The sequence below is a fragment of the Fukomys damarensis genome, unplaced genomic scaffold (assembly GCF_012274545.1).
Source record: "Fukomys damarensis isolate Sample0158 unplaced genomic scaffold, DMR_v1.0_HiC HiC_scaffold_14, whole genome shotgun sequence".
Classification (NCBI taxonomy): Eukaryota; Metazoa; Chordata; class Mammalia; order Rodentia; family Bathyergidae; genus Fukomys; species Fukomys damarensis.
In genome coordinates, this window is record NW_022900926.1 from 14,643,166 (window position 1) to 14,657,926 (window position 14,761).

Below are 14,761 nucleotides of genomic sequence, written 5' to 3' on the forward strand. Positions count from 1 at the left end.
GCGGTGGGCCCGGCGCCCGGGAGCTCCCGCGCAGGGGGGGAGCTCGCGCGCACGCCGCCGGGTTATCGCAGCTGTCCTCATGAATCTTATAGTCCTTTAGGGATGACAAACATTAATCAAATAAGTAAATAGAACTTTAAGCCCACAATGAGTTCTTTTGTTGGACACACAGATATTGTTTTGAGAGTGTGTACAGATAATCTAGGAAGGTTTCCTCAGCAAGTAATGTTTGTGCTAAGGCCTGAGGGCAGACCGGGGGGAAGAGAGAAGTAGGAGACACTCTCCCAAACAGGAGAAGCAGTTAGAAGACCCTGTGGCAGGAAAGGGTAAGGTGTGTTGCAGGAACTCAAAGACCAGTGTAGCTGTGGATCTCTACCATGATTTGTGCTACACTTAGGGCCCTACAGATTCCTAAGGCAAGGACGAGGAGGTGCAAGGGTAGAATTTGCCCAGATGCGACTTTTGTCTCCCAGAGAGCACTTTTTTTGGTACTGAGGATCAGACTTGGGTCCTTGGGCTTGTGAGAACCACTGAGCTAAATTCCCAGCCCTCCCAGAGTGCACTTTGATTGCAGTATGATAATGAGTTGGAGATGGTCTGGGGTGGCGGGTCACTGAGGAAGTGAGTGCCGTAGTTCGTGTGGGAGTCTGTGTGAGGAGTATCACACACACAGCAGCCGGCCTGGTGAGTGCTAGTGAGTCTAAAACGATTCCCAAGTTCTTGTGGAGCAGGTGTTTGTGGAAAGGGAATTGTGTGACTTGGGTGCTCCTGAGAAAGGAGAAAAGGCACGGTTTTGATCTAATGGTAAGAGGCAATAAGACAACCTCAAAATTCATTGCAGTATGTAGAAGTATGGGTGTGAGAGGTATGAGTCATGTGCCTGGGAGGGGTATGCCTTTGGAGGAGCCTCACTCTGTGAAGGAACTGGGGCAGCAGTGTGAATGCCATGGCCCTTGTGTTGGCATAGCTTTGACAGGGAGAGGAGAAGGGAGAACATGCATAGTAGGTGGAAGAAACATAACAGACCATGGCCGGAGGTGTGGGATTTAAGAGGCACAATCTGTATCTCAGCTTGCTTATTTGGTATAATGTAACAGCCTGATAGCCCGTTGAAAGGAGTGGAGGAGGTAATAATGATCTACAGTCCCAAAGGCCAAGTTGTACTGATAACATATCAATGGTACATCAGCAGGGGGCAGCAGAGAGCTGTAGACAGGGCACAGGCTGCTGGAGTTTGGTGACTTGCTATTCTGGGGTAAATAAGGCTTGCAGTGATGCCTAGCCAGGGAACCAGATTGTCAGACCTCTTACCCACAATGTATGTTATGCATCAAACACTCCTAAGAAGTTTACATGCATTAACTCATTTAATTCTCCTAATAAGACTCTGGGCAGTACTGTAGTCATTTCCAGTTTGCAGAGTAAGAAATTGAGATGCAAAATGTTAAGTAACCTGCTCAGGTCACATATCTCAAAAGAACAGCCTGGATCTCAGGGTTGGCAACGTGACTCAGAACATTTGTTCAGAAACCAGATGAGGAAGCTTCTCCCTATAGTCACACAGCTGCTTTTCATGCAGATTCTGTACTCTGTCATGAATTCAGTCCCTCATTTGCATGACCAGCTGGAGCCTTGCAAAGCCATGAGTCACAGGGGAGGCAGCATCTTCCCAACAGCTAGTGGTCCACAGCAGACCGTGAGGACTGTCCCTGGTCACTTTGGCCTTTTGAGTAGACCTGGACCCCTCTGTGCATCTGTCTGAGCTGTCACTGAGGATGGGGTATAATTCTTTTGGTGCTGTTAGGGAGAGTTATTGACAGTTTTGTTGTTCTCAATGGTGATTCAAGTCAAGAAAGCTGAATTTAGTCTTAAAAGTCCTTTCTCAAGAAAAATTTTTTTAAAAAGAAGCAAAAGCAACAACAAAAACTCGGAACTTTATTTGCACAGAAAGAGCATCAGATGAATATGGGTTGTACTTGCCCTGCCCAATTTGTTTCTGTGGTTCCAAATCAGAATTATTAGATGAATATGGCTTCCTGAAAGCATTTTGATTTTCATCACTTTGATTCTGATTTGGTAGCATGGGTACCCATTGGCGTAGTATAGGAAGCGGGCTGGGAGAATTCCATGCCCCACACTGGGTACCTGAAGGCCTTGCCAGTAAGGAATTTGCTTGATAGTGTCGGGATTTGTAAATGCTTGAGGGAAAAGATCCCCAAGAACCCATTATCATTATTCTCAAAGCCCTTTTGAGGTCCTTAGGTCACCCACCAAGGTGTCAGTGGCCATTGTCCATGCAGAGGCACTTCCACAGCCTGGGTGACTGCACAAGGACCACTCCCACTCGAGACAGTGAAACCATAAGACTAAAATAAAGGGTTTCTTTGTTTTGGCCTGATATGGAGGGGTAATCAGTTAACAGCCTCTCCTGAGTGACAGGTGAACATTTTACCAATAGATAAATCTGCATGGTTTATAATAATAGCCCAATGAATGTATAGATTAATATATCTGAATAGTTTTAAAATTCTAGAATAAAAAAATCCATTCAGAAGCACTTTGAGCCTCAGCACAACGTTGTCAGATAAAGTCTGAGGAAGGAGACAGTCTTTTAGGTGCAACTGTCACAGACCTGCCTCAGACCTGTTTCGGTCAATTGTGCTGTCAGTTTCTATCCTTGTACACTTTGTCACATGCAGAGGGTGGTTTAGGCTTTTAGTTTTTTTCTGTCTTTAAAATTTAGTTTGTCTCTTTCTTCTGAGAAATGGAAATCTCCCAAATCTAGCACTCCCTTGAACAAAACGAATCCGCTCATTCAAATATCCTTCCCCCAGAAAGGGTTCTGACTGAGCTTTGTTCAGGAAGTGCCGTGCATGGCGGATGATCTGACCTGGCCTCCCGCATGAGCCAGTGCCCCTTCTGCAGTCCTTCGCCACCCTTCTGTAGCCACAGTCTCAGTTCTTTTCTGTCACTCAACAGACTGGATTCAGCACGGCCATTGTTAAAGAGGCTGATCTTGGAGCCTGAATATCTGGGCTCGGGCCTTATCTTTGCTGAGTGGCCGTGTGACGTTGGCAGGCTAGTTCCTGCATCAGAAAAAGGAGATAGTAATTTCTATTTTACTAGTTTATAACAATAGGCTAAGACACTGGATATGAAAAGGCTTTGAAAAATCAGAAAGTTGGGCCTGTATGATTTGTCCCAAGTCTTTGAGAGTCTATCAGAAGATTTTGTAGATAGAAATAAACCTTATCAGTAATATGCTGCAAAGATAGAAAAGAATATACGCCGAAACAAAATAACGTATTCTGCCCCCGGAGTAAGGAAAAAGCTGTGTGTGTCGGGGGACTGGGGGTGGAAAGGCTGAAAGTTGTGCCATGAATTCTTTCTTCCTGTCACCCTGAGACACAGCATACCTATAAAGAACTTTTGACTCCTTCCTTACCTCAGGCTCTAATGCCTCAGCTTGCTCCAAATTACCTACCAAAATGCTCCATCACTTCTTACCACAACCCTGACACAATTGTGCCTGCTTTCAGGATGCTTCTAATAATTCTAGGGTTGGATTAGTCTGGAGCAAGTATGGACCACACATTAGATTAGAAGGGCTAGAAGTGTCTCAAATCAAATAGGTGGTATTGTTTTGCTGTGGTTTTGTTTTTATATGTGCACTTAATGGATGCTTATTGAGCATCTACTGAGATCCAAGGCTTGTTTTAAATTCCAAAGTATGAACCGCAGATGGTAGAAGGTTTTGTTTGACCTACATAGATTTTAGTTTCTCAATTTAGTTGCCAGGATTTAAAATATAAAATATTTTACATAAAAAAGATCTGGATTTTTGCCTTATCTTAAGGTATTGCTATTTTGAACAGTGGAAACTTCATATTAAATAAAGTTATATGTGGAGCCGCTGTATAGGGAACCTAGAGTTTAGCTGCTCTGGTTGACGCTGTCTCTGTTGTGCAGGGTTTCATGGTGAGCTCCGGCCCAGGGGCCCTCCTGTTGTTCCTCAGTGGGTTATGTCTCAGCTCTGGCTCCTTAAGATGGATCTAAAAGCCCAGACATGGGCCTTTTCGGTGCAGAGAGCTCCTCTAGGGTAACGGTAGGGGTGCTATAGCTCAGGGAGGATGTGACTCACACGGGAGCAGGAACAGCAGTGTGAGCAGGTAAGCAGGTACAGAACGGATTCAGAGTTCAGATCAACAAGACAGGGGATGAAAAGTTCCAGAAGCCAGGGAATTAGGGAAGGGACATAGTGCAGCAGTCAGATTGGAGGTGTGTGAGTGAGTGGCTGGGTTTGAGTGGGTACTCAGGGAATAACTTCTGGGCAAACCTCTGTGCTTCACTTCCTTCATATAAAAATTGAGGACGAAACTAGTACCGACCTCACAGTTGTTGAAGAGTGGTTGTAAATGAGCCGTTTTATGAAGAATGCTTAGAACAGCAGGTAAAAAGGCTCAATGAATGTTACTTGTCACCACTCAAAGCAGGGTGCAGTCACTGAAGGTCAAAATAAACAAGGGCTGTAGCTGAGGCCAGGCTGAGATGGATAGACACTGGTCATGGCTTCTGTTTTGCGGTTCCTTATAATTATTTATTTGCTATGTAGCTTAAATATTTCATGATCCTTAGGTGGGATGGCCCAGTGGTTCTGGGAGAAGGCAGCTGGTGTCTATGTCCCATTGGTGAAATCTGTGTGAAGCCAGAGCCATTGGAGTCTCCACACGGCAGCTGAGCTGCCTTTCAGAAGTTTCCTTTTAACTTGTAAAGTGTGCACGTGCCTCTTGAATAACCTTTTACAAGTAAGGAGAGAGGGGAAGGAGGTGAATCATTTAAGCTGTTCAGTGCAGACCTGTCCTTGGGGACTTTCTGTCTGGAAAGCACTAGAAAAGCGTGCTTGGCTGGGTCTGTCGAAGACCTTGTGAAGACCTTGTATGCAAAATGGACACACAGATGTCTAAGATGAGCACCAGGACCAGGATTCTGAGTCCAGTGGCTCCTACTACCAGTGGCTACTGTGTTTTGTCCTTAGAGTGAGCATTTGATAAAACCCTACATTAAGAACATTCTTATTTATTTCCTGTCGAGATACATAGTATTTGGATGGAATTTTGGCAGCCAGCTTGTCAACTAATGCTAGTGATGGAAGAAGCAGGATAAAGCCATGCATTGCAGAGCTGTCAGTGGGATTTTCTTCCCACCTGGAATCTCTGGAGCAAACCTGTCACTCTGCCTCATGGACAGAAGCCCTCTGGTTAGGCAGGTGGCACCACTCTCTAGGCCAGTCACATGTACCTCGGGGGCTTTGCCTCCTCTGGTGTCCTGACACAAATTTGGGTCCAACTCACAGTGCTATCCTAGACCATTACCATTGTGAGGCACCTCACTGACACATCTGACACTCTCCATACCCTGCTGCATCTCTAGGATATTTCACACCTCTAGGAGGACACTGTGATCAAGGCTGGAGCACTCAGCTCTAACCTTAGAGCACCCCGAAGCCAGATGTGCAGATTTAGACGAATTAAAATTCATGTCCCAGTATGGATGTAAGAGATCAGGATACACACTGGAGTGGGTGTGTCCCTAAGTCAAGTATCTCGAGGGACTAGGCAGAGAGCATGGGAGTAGAGGATCAGGCACTAGGGAGAGAATGAGAGGGGTCTGAGCAGTGTGTCCCACCTAAATGCACTCCTGTGGAAACATTCCTAAACTGTCAGGGGGCACCTGGAGCTTTAGATGTCTCGGTGAGAGGGACTCGCAGAGCACAGGCAGCAAGACCAGAATGTTACTCCGGCTTCCGTGCAGCCTCTTTGTGCCAGTCTCAGAGCACTGTGAGTGCAAAGTCAGGTAGATGGTGAGTGATAGGGTCTTCTTTATCCTTTCACAGCATTGTTCCTGATTCCAGTGTGTTGTCTTGGCTATTTTGGGGCAGTTGCTTTTCAAAAAGGGACATTTAAAGACGGGAAGCTAAAGTAACTGGAGTGGCTCTCATGAGAGAGTTTCAGACCTCAGGGAAGATTTGCAGGAGAGATCATCACCCAAGGGAGCGGCGGTGGGGATTCACAGTCCTTGGCGGTTCCTTCTCTGCCATTGTGTCCCTCTGTGGAGGACAGAAATATCTAGGAAATGCCATGGTATAAGCACATAGTTATAACCCAGGACTCTGTAGAGTTTCCCTCTTCTGTCCCTTCGAAAGATCACCCCCACCCTCCAGATCAGCCAACCAAGTAAAAACCCTCACTAGCTAAATATCTCTGCAGTGAGACCTGTGAGCAGAAGAAACCCTGGGCATCCAGTTGCCCAAGGCTGACTGTGGGATGCTTCTCCCAGGCTCAGCAGGACACTGCATGTCCCCTCAGGGGAGGACATTTGGATAATCTTATAATCAAAACAGCAGTCAGAATTGCAGAAACCAACAATAGCTATAGTCATGATTGCCCCAAAGCACAGATGTCACCAGTTTCTGTATTCACTGTATTGTGATGGGATAAGTGAGGGATCCGTTATTCCGCACCTGTCAGCTCTGAGTTAGCCATTCCACTAGCCAAATGACAGTTAGCGTATTAGATTCTGCTTCATACTGCATTTATCCAGTCAATGAAAAAGATTCATTCTTCAATCAGTATGGACTGACTTCATGTTTTACATTTGTCTGTAAGGACATTTGAATGAAATGAAATTCAGGTGACAGGATTTGACCAGTTTCCTCTGACATCTTTTGAAGTCTTGGCCAGATCTCTGCAAGCCCTTCTGACAGGTGTAACAATCCATTCTTCTGACAATAGGTGATACTCGTCTTTTCTTTGGAAGGAAATTTGCATCCAAGGTGAAGTGAATGAAAAGAGCACTAATATCCATGAGGACTCAGAGAGACCATTGACTCCAGTGCTATTTACGCTTTATTAGTACTGTGTTTGAAACCTGCTTCACTTCTTGCCCTTTTTTTTTTTTGGTACCAGGGATCGAACTCAGGTCCTTGTGCTGGAACCACTGAGCTAAAACTCCGGCCCTCTTCTTCCTTTGAATTAAGCAGTGAAGCGGTGTCCGATCCCTGCCTCATCCTGTGTGGCACTATGGTGTCGCCACGAGCTGGGGGCAGTGGAGTCTTCGTTATTCACATCTGTGCTGTGCTTTTTCCCTCCCAGGCCGTGTGCAGATGCTGCCCCAGGCCGTGTGCCTCCTGCACGCCCTTCTCGAGAACGGCCACACCGTGTACGTCCACTGCAACGCCGGGGTGGGCCGCTCTACCGCGGCCGTTAGCGGGTGGCTGCAGTATGTGATGGGCTGGAACCTGAGGAAGGTGCAGTACTTCCTCATGGCCAAGAGGCCGGCTGTGTACATTGATGAAGAGGCCCTGGAACGGGCACAAGAAGACTTTTACCAGAAGTTTGGGAAGCTTCGTTCTTCCGTGTGCAATCTGTAGCTGGCTGTCCTGCCTCCCCTTCCTCCCAGTGTCTTAAGGAGCCTGAGGTTGTGTTAGTGAAATGGCCTAGAAACAAAGATCTTACCTGAACAGCAAGGACTGCAGATGTTGGTTCCTGCTCCAGGCCACCCCTTTGATCTGGGGCCGTCTATTATACTTCGGTTGGTCTGCATCTTGGAGATACTTTACAAAGGGAGCTGTGACTGACACCTGAGAAAACGCCACAAGCAGTTGGGCTGCGCAGTACTGTTCTAGCCTCAGACTGAAAAAGGATGTGTCCAGTCCCCTGCTGCAGGCAGAAGACTACCTTGCTTTACAGTTGCTGCGTGGATTGTGTTGTAGATTCACAACAGCACTTTCTAGTTGCATTGTAACTCTGGAACGCAGAAGAAAAGACAGCAGGTTATGTGGTTTTCATCACTGATGTGCATGTATGCTTACACTTGTACACAAACACCCAACACACACACACACACTGCTTTTCTATTGAACTGAACTGAAATACAGTCATTTGCCAAAGGAGGGAATAAAGGTGAAAGCCTAGAATGTGACAGAAGACTCAACCGGGGCAAAGCAGTGGCTTTCTTGGCTTTGATTTTGCATACTGTTTCATAGTTGTTAAAGTTTACTCCTAGGCATCACCTTCCTTACCTACCCAACTCCCAGTGACAAAGTAATCTCTGTTTCTGTTTTAATTGAGGTTTAATGAACATAGGTAACTTGTGCAAAGTCTCATGGCTAATCAGAGATGACTGGAGTTTGTAACTTGAGTTTATTTGGCTTAGTTTTGTTTTTAGGACAACTCATTTTTTTCAGCTTAGTGTAGTAAGTTCAGTTTTGTCCCTCTCGGAATAAGATTGATCCCTGCAGCAGTGAGAAATGGAATAATGTTCTGATAAGTTGCTGAGGAATTTAGGGCAGTAATTCTTTTTTGTGAAAATTAATTTAAACCATGGTGAATTATCTCAAGGCCAGTGTGGCGTGAGAGGAATTATATTTCCAGAAGAGCCAGAATCTGCAGAACGTTGTTCCACGACTTCAGTCTGATCCTGGTTCAGCCCTCAATTTAGCACAACACACAGTTACTGTCCCTCAGTATGGAGCTCACCCCCCTGGGTTGTATGGGAAATACAAAGAGGAGCAAGACTTTACCTTTAGAAGTGTACAGCCCAGAAAAAGACCTGAGTTCAGCCAGCTGTAGTGTAAGACTGAACTGAGCAATGTGGTAGAATATAGGATGGGGAAGTCACTGAGTGCCGCTGTGTGCTATGAGGCATGCTGTCATTTTATCCAATTCTGTCTTCATAGGGGCCGGGGATTTAGCTCAGTGGTTCTGCCACCTGCCTTGCAAGCACAAGGTCCTGAGTTCAATCCCCAGTACCAAAAAAGAAAAAGAAAAGAGCTGTCTTCATAGGACTCTACAAGGAAGGCTTCATTGTCTCCATTATAAATGAGGGAGCTAAGGCCGAAAGTGGTTAAATCAGCTGTCCCATGCCACATGCTGAATAAATGAAATGAGATTCTAAAATATTAAACTATAGTGATTATTAATTTTTCTGTTTTTTTTTTTTTTTTTTTTACAAATTCCTATTGGTAGGTATAAAAGACTTTGATTTGGGAGGGATGGGCTAAAAAGACACAAGTTCCAATAGAGCTCAGAGTAGCGGGAGGTGCCTTACAGTGGTAGCACTCAGGGGAAGTGACATTTGCTTGAGGCACAGGAGGCTAGACAGGAAATATTTCTCCTGCAATTTTGCAATGTTAAAATTATAAACTAGCATTGAGTTTGGGAGCCCAGCTCTCTTCCTTAAAATAGCTAGAAATTGCTATTGTATTTGAGAACCCACTTAATTGTGTCAAGTAAAATTTTAATCTTGAAAATGGAATATTCTAACTAATATTGGTAAGAATGTATGTGTGTGTGAAATTCCTTAGCATTTAAGAAAAATGCTGTATAATTTCTACTATCGAATAGGTTTTTTGGAGGGATTTTTTCCTTTGTTCCTTTTGCTCTGATAGATAGAATCAGTTTAGGACTGTTAAAGAATGTTTTTGAATATCCTCTCTTATTTCAAAGTCATCTGGAAGTTTTGCTAAATAAAACGTTTGAAAAAATCTTTGTGAACAGAATTATTTTGTTACCAGCTAAGTTTTAATTTCAGAAGAATGTAACAGTTTTTATTTGTAAAAAGAGCAGTTAGTTGATCTAAATTATTTCTTCTTTCTCACCTTTACTTTTTCATTCAACTATTAAAAATCAGCAGTTTCATGACAAAGGAAGTCAAAGGTGGGGCACCACAAAGAAGTGAGGATGAAAACTTCTGGAATGCGAAAAAATCAAATCAGATATGACGTCACTAGCTGCTTATCACTGGCATTAACGATACTTTTTTGGGGGAGGGTGCCAGAGTCTAAACTAAATGTGTGTCCTAACATCGAGCTGCACCTTAAGCCCCAAATAACTTTTCAATCACAGTTTTCTGAGAGGAAGTCATAGATTTATCTCACGTTAAGGACACATCCAAATTGCTTTCTGCTATGGCTTGTATCTACATGTCCCCTCACAGCCTTGTGGTCACAGGTGGGGCTTTTCAGAAATGGCTGGATCTAGGGTGTGTGACGCTGGGATCAAGGATGTGATGCTGGGATTGATTCTTCATACAATGTTAGGGTTAAGGCTGCCCAGCCTGGGTGTGAGTGCTTCCCGCCCTGTTACATTCTTCTGCTTTCCATGAACTGTTTTTCCTCTATGATGCCTCTCTTCTATGCCACCTTGCATCGGAGCCAGATGATTATGGACTGGAAACTCTTTAAATTTTCAGCTAAATAAACCTTTCCTCCTTTAACTGTGGGTATCAAGTATTTTGTCTCAGCAATGAGAAAAGTAACTAAGACGCTTTCCTTGAGAATTCACACATTATCCTTCTCTTATTCTGTACCAGTTAGAAAAATCTAAAAAAAAAAAAAAACCCTTTATGTTTACCAATATTAATGTTGTAGGCGAAATCCAGTTGACTTGCCTAAGAAATAACAATGAAAAAGAGTAGTTAGGACTTTGGAAATGATGAGAAGTAATGAGAGATTTGAAAGTAAGGTTAAAAAATGAAAATTTATCACCAAAGACCCCCAAACAAAACAAAACAAAACAAAACAACAAAACAAGCCAAACAAAAGTCCCAAAACAAAAAGTGCTGAAAACCTAAATACAGTCAGATGTTAAAGCTGAAACTATCTTTAAAGATAATCAAATCTAATTTATTTATTTTACAGAGGAGCAAACATACCTAGAGACATCAGCTGACTTTTTCTTACAGTAAAGAGTTGAAATTGAACACTGGAGGAAAAGGGTGAGTCAGGAACACAGGCCAGGAGATCTATTGTGTAACAGACGTTATCATAGGAGAGCTACTGGGAATGAGGTCAGGCAGTCCTTTCAGTGTGAAAGAATCAAGGGAAAGATTAATGAAAACTAGGATAAATGGGAGAAAAATAAAGCGAGAAAAAGCAAAGAACAGTGACATATGACACATGCAGGCTTTCCTGGGTGGATTGAGAAAAATGGTATGATTATGTTGGCAAAAGGACAGAGTTAAGGTTGGCTGGCCACTTTCGAGATGCTTGCTAAGTGTGCATCTATTTCTCTGAGAGACAAAATTACATCTCGAAAGGGACCAGCTAGATGTAAAGTCCTGAGAAAATCATGGGATGTGCAGCTGTTCAATACTTGCTAGGAAAAAAAAAAAGAAAGAAAATCAGATACAGTATATGAAAGGGCTGGAAATACAGGGAAAATATTGACATATCTACTTCTCATTATAGAAATGATGATACTTATAAAGGGAAGAGGAAGGATAGTAGTACCAACAACTCTGTTCTTTCCTTCTCTAAGCCATGATTGCAAAAGTCTTTCCCAATTCAGTTAAGGGAAATGTTCTTGTAGTTGCATAAGTACTGTCTTAGTCTGTTTTCTGTTGCTATAACAGAAAGGGTGATTTATAATGAAAGGGATTTGTCTTGTGTCATGCTTGGGAGACTTGGAGATCTAAAAACGTGTCAGAATCTTCTTGGCTTCTGGGGAGGACCTTATGCTGCTTCAACTTGTGGCAAAAAGGGGAAGAATTGGCTGGAACATGTGAAAGAAAAGGGGAACTCCTATGGTACCTAAAAACATCATTAATCCATCCAGGGGGGCTCAGTCCGCATGACCCCAGAACCTCCCAACACTGACACTCTGAGGAATTTAGGTTCCAGTACATGACCGTTGGGGAAGGGGCACACTCAAGTCTAACAGGTTGTGAACCTTGAGTCGTCTTGGACTCTTCTGTTTCAATCATCACATTTGATCTATAGGGAAAGCCTGTCAGATCTGTGATATGGCAGTGTCCAGAGTTGTAGAACATTGAGCAGATGATGGCCTAGTGGGAAGGTAGTTATGTAACTGCCTTCAGAAAGGCTTAATGGGACACCGGTTAGTCTTTAGGAGGGCATGTTGTTAAAAAGCGAGGCCACTCCACGTACTTGGACTCTTTCTCGCAACCATTTTCCTTACCTCTTCTGCACCTTGTTGTGACATAGTCAAAGGTACCCTCACCAGAGGCCCAACTTGGCGCTCTTTCATCTTGGGCTTTGAGCCTCCAAAATTGAGCTAGATAAAGGACCCAGCCATGGGTATTTTGTTACCATAAGAGAAAAGGAACCAATACAACTTGGAATGCTCCTTCTCCAGTTACGCACTCCTGTACCTTCCTCAGTGGTGCTTCCCTGGGCTACTTTATTAAAAATTGCCTGACCCAACTGTGTCCCTTTCTGTCTACAATCTCTGCATTATTTCTCTTCATAGAACTTGTTACTGGCCAAGGTATTTCATAATTACTTATTTATTTCCTGCATCCTCTCACTACAAAGTAAATTTCATAGAGTCAGAAGTTTGTATCTGTTTTATTTGGTGAGTGAAGGACAAGGACGGCTAATAATGACTGAGAGTGTGCAGAGTTCCAGGCGTTGTTCTCCATGTGATATACATATCTCTCTGCTTACTTAATCTTTCCAGTAATTCTGTGTTCAGTTACTTATCTCTCGTTGCTGAGTCAAAATACTGGCCATCCAAAATTGAAGGGGAAGGGACTTATTTGGCTTATAGTTCTTAGAGGTTTCTGTTCATAATCAGCTGGCTCCAAGGCAGGGATGGAAAACAGACATTGCAAAGGAGAGACAACATGGCACGCACAAGGTAGCAAAGGCAGCAAGGGAGCCCTTCATTAAGTCTTTCTGCCTCTTTTATCCCATCCAAACTGTTGGGATTAGGGCAGTGCTAAACCTATCACTCATGTGTTGTGGTTTAGTAGTCACATGTCCTTAATCCCAGCATCACACATTCCAAATTCAGCTACCTCTGAAAAAGAAAATCCCACATCATCCGCGTGAGGCTTTGGCGGGACATCTGAACACAACCCATAACAAATGCTATGAGGTGGTATTATTATCTTTATTTTACAGCTATGAAATCTAGAGCTATAGAGAGAATATGAATTTATTGTCAGACAAGTAAGACCATTTCACTCCTGATTTGGTGGAATAAGCTTTTATAATCCACTAATTTACTACAGACTTGGTAGCTTAAACAACAGAAATTTATTCTCTTATATTCTAGAGTCTAGAAGTCCAAGATCAAATCACTCACAGGTTGATTCTTTCTGATGAGAATCAGCTTCATTCCTCTCTCCTTTCTGGCACTCATGGTATTTCCTGGCTTGTAGAAGCAACAACCTGTCCTCTGCCTTTATCTTCACACAGAGCTCTCCGTGTGTGTGTGTGTGTGTGTGTGTGTCCCCAAATTTGACATGTTTTTAAGGACATCAGTCTTTGGAGTAGGACCTACCCTTTTACAGTGTGACCCCATCTTCAATAATTACATCTGCGATGATCTTATTTTTAATAACCTCACACTCTGAAGTAATGGAGGTCATAGCTTCAACTTATGAAAAACATTTTTGAGGGTAGACAGTTTAACTCATAACATTACCTAAAGACTATAGAAAGTAAAAAAAACACAGATTTAGAGGGGGGGTGAAAAAAAGGGGAAAAGAATTGGCTAAACTTCTTACAGTTACAAGTTTATCTTGCAAAAGAGTACTATGAAACGAATAATCAGACACAGGAAATTGGGACCATTTAAATAAAAGATAAGATGAACTGCTATAGAGTTGTTATTATATCAGGTAATTAACTATTATTATTAAAATAAACACATAAAAGCCAGTGACAAAAATTGCTATCATAAAAGATCAATTCAAAGTGGATTAAGGATTTAAACATAAGATTCGAAACATAAAGCTCCTGGAAGAAAACACAGGGGAAACGTTCTATAACACTGGTATAAACGTGATACTAAAAGCACAAACAGCAAAAGCAAAAATAAGATGGGTTTTCATGAAGTTAAAAAGTTTCTATTAGCTAAAGGAAACAAAATGAAGACAGCCTAAAAAATGGAGGAAAATATTTGTGAACCATATGTCTAAAACAGAATTAATATCTAAAATGTATAAGAAACAAGTAAAAAAGCAAAAAGACAAATAATTCAATTAAAAATGGACCTGAAAAGACATGGCTCCAAATATTTATAAAGAGGCAACAGGTCTGTGAAAAACTGTTCACCACCATTAATCCGCCTGGAAATGCAAAGCAAAACTACAATGATAGATCCTCACACTTCATAGGATGGCTATTAAAAAAAACCAAGTACTGGCTATTACATTTTTGGACTTGTTTGTATGTAATTAGTTTTTATTTTAAAAAACTATTTTTGCCTTTTTGTACTTAGTTTTTGCTTTTATTTTTGTAATCATACCGTCCTCTTTATAAGAAAAACCCTTCACAATGACCTATGTTCACTGGCCTTTATGGCTCTTTCATGTTGGTATAATAAAATTGTGAGTTGCTTTAGTGTGGGAGCCCGGCCATGGTCCTCTAGGAGTTTGACATTTAAAAGGAAACTTCTTCACCTCTACACTCAAGGCATTGATACAATCTGTAACATTCTAGGACTCTGCTTGTTAAACTTGTTGCTGCAACGGAAGAAACTCAAAGAGACAGCCATAGATCTGATGTTATCAGTAAGAGTCAGGAAATTCGGTCTTTGAAAAACAATGATTTGGTGTTGTGTGCCCTTAAAAGCTTCCTGTTGCTGTGAACCTATAAAAGGAGCTGTTTCTGTGAAATAAATCAGACTTCTCTTCGTCTCCACTCAGGCTTGAGTGTTCTTTCCTTTCTCAATCCTCACTCCCCGACTCAGGCATGTTCGTGTTGTGACGGCTGGACCGCCACACTTTAGAT

The 14,761-nt window shown here is 42.7% G+C and overlaps 1 protein-coding gene across 1 annotated transcript in view; it reads left to right on the top strand.

Moving 5' to 3' along the window:
• The window catches only part of Epm2a (EPM2A glucan phosphatase, laforin), a 64,459-nt gene extending 55,901 nt beyond the window's left edge, over positions 1-8,558 (top strand). Inside the window, exon 3 of the mRNA XM_033763246.1 lies at positions 7,152-8,558. Coding sequence (XP_033619137.1) covers positions 7,152-7,429 — 278 coding nt within the window. The 3' untranslated portion in view covers positions 7,430-8,558. The remainder of the gene's footprint in view (positions 1-7,151) is intronic.
• The last annotated feature ends 6,203 nt before the right edge of the window (positions 8,559-14,761 follow it).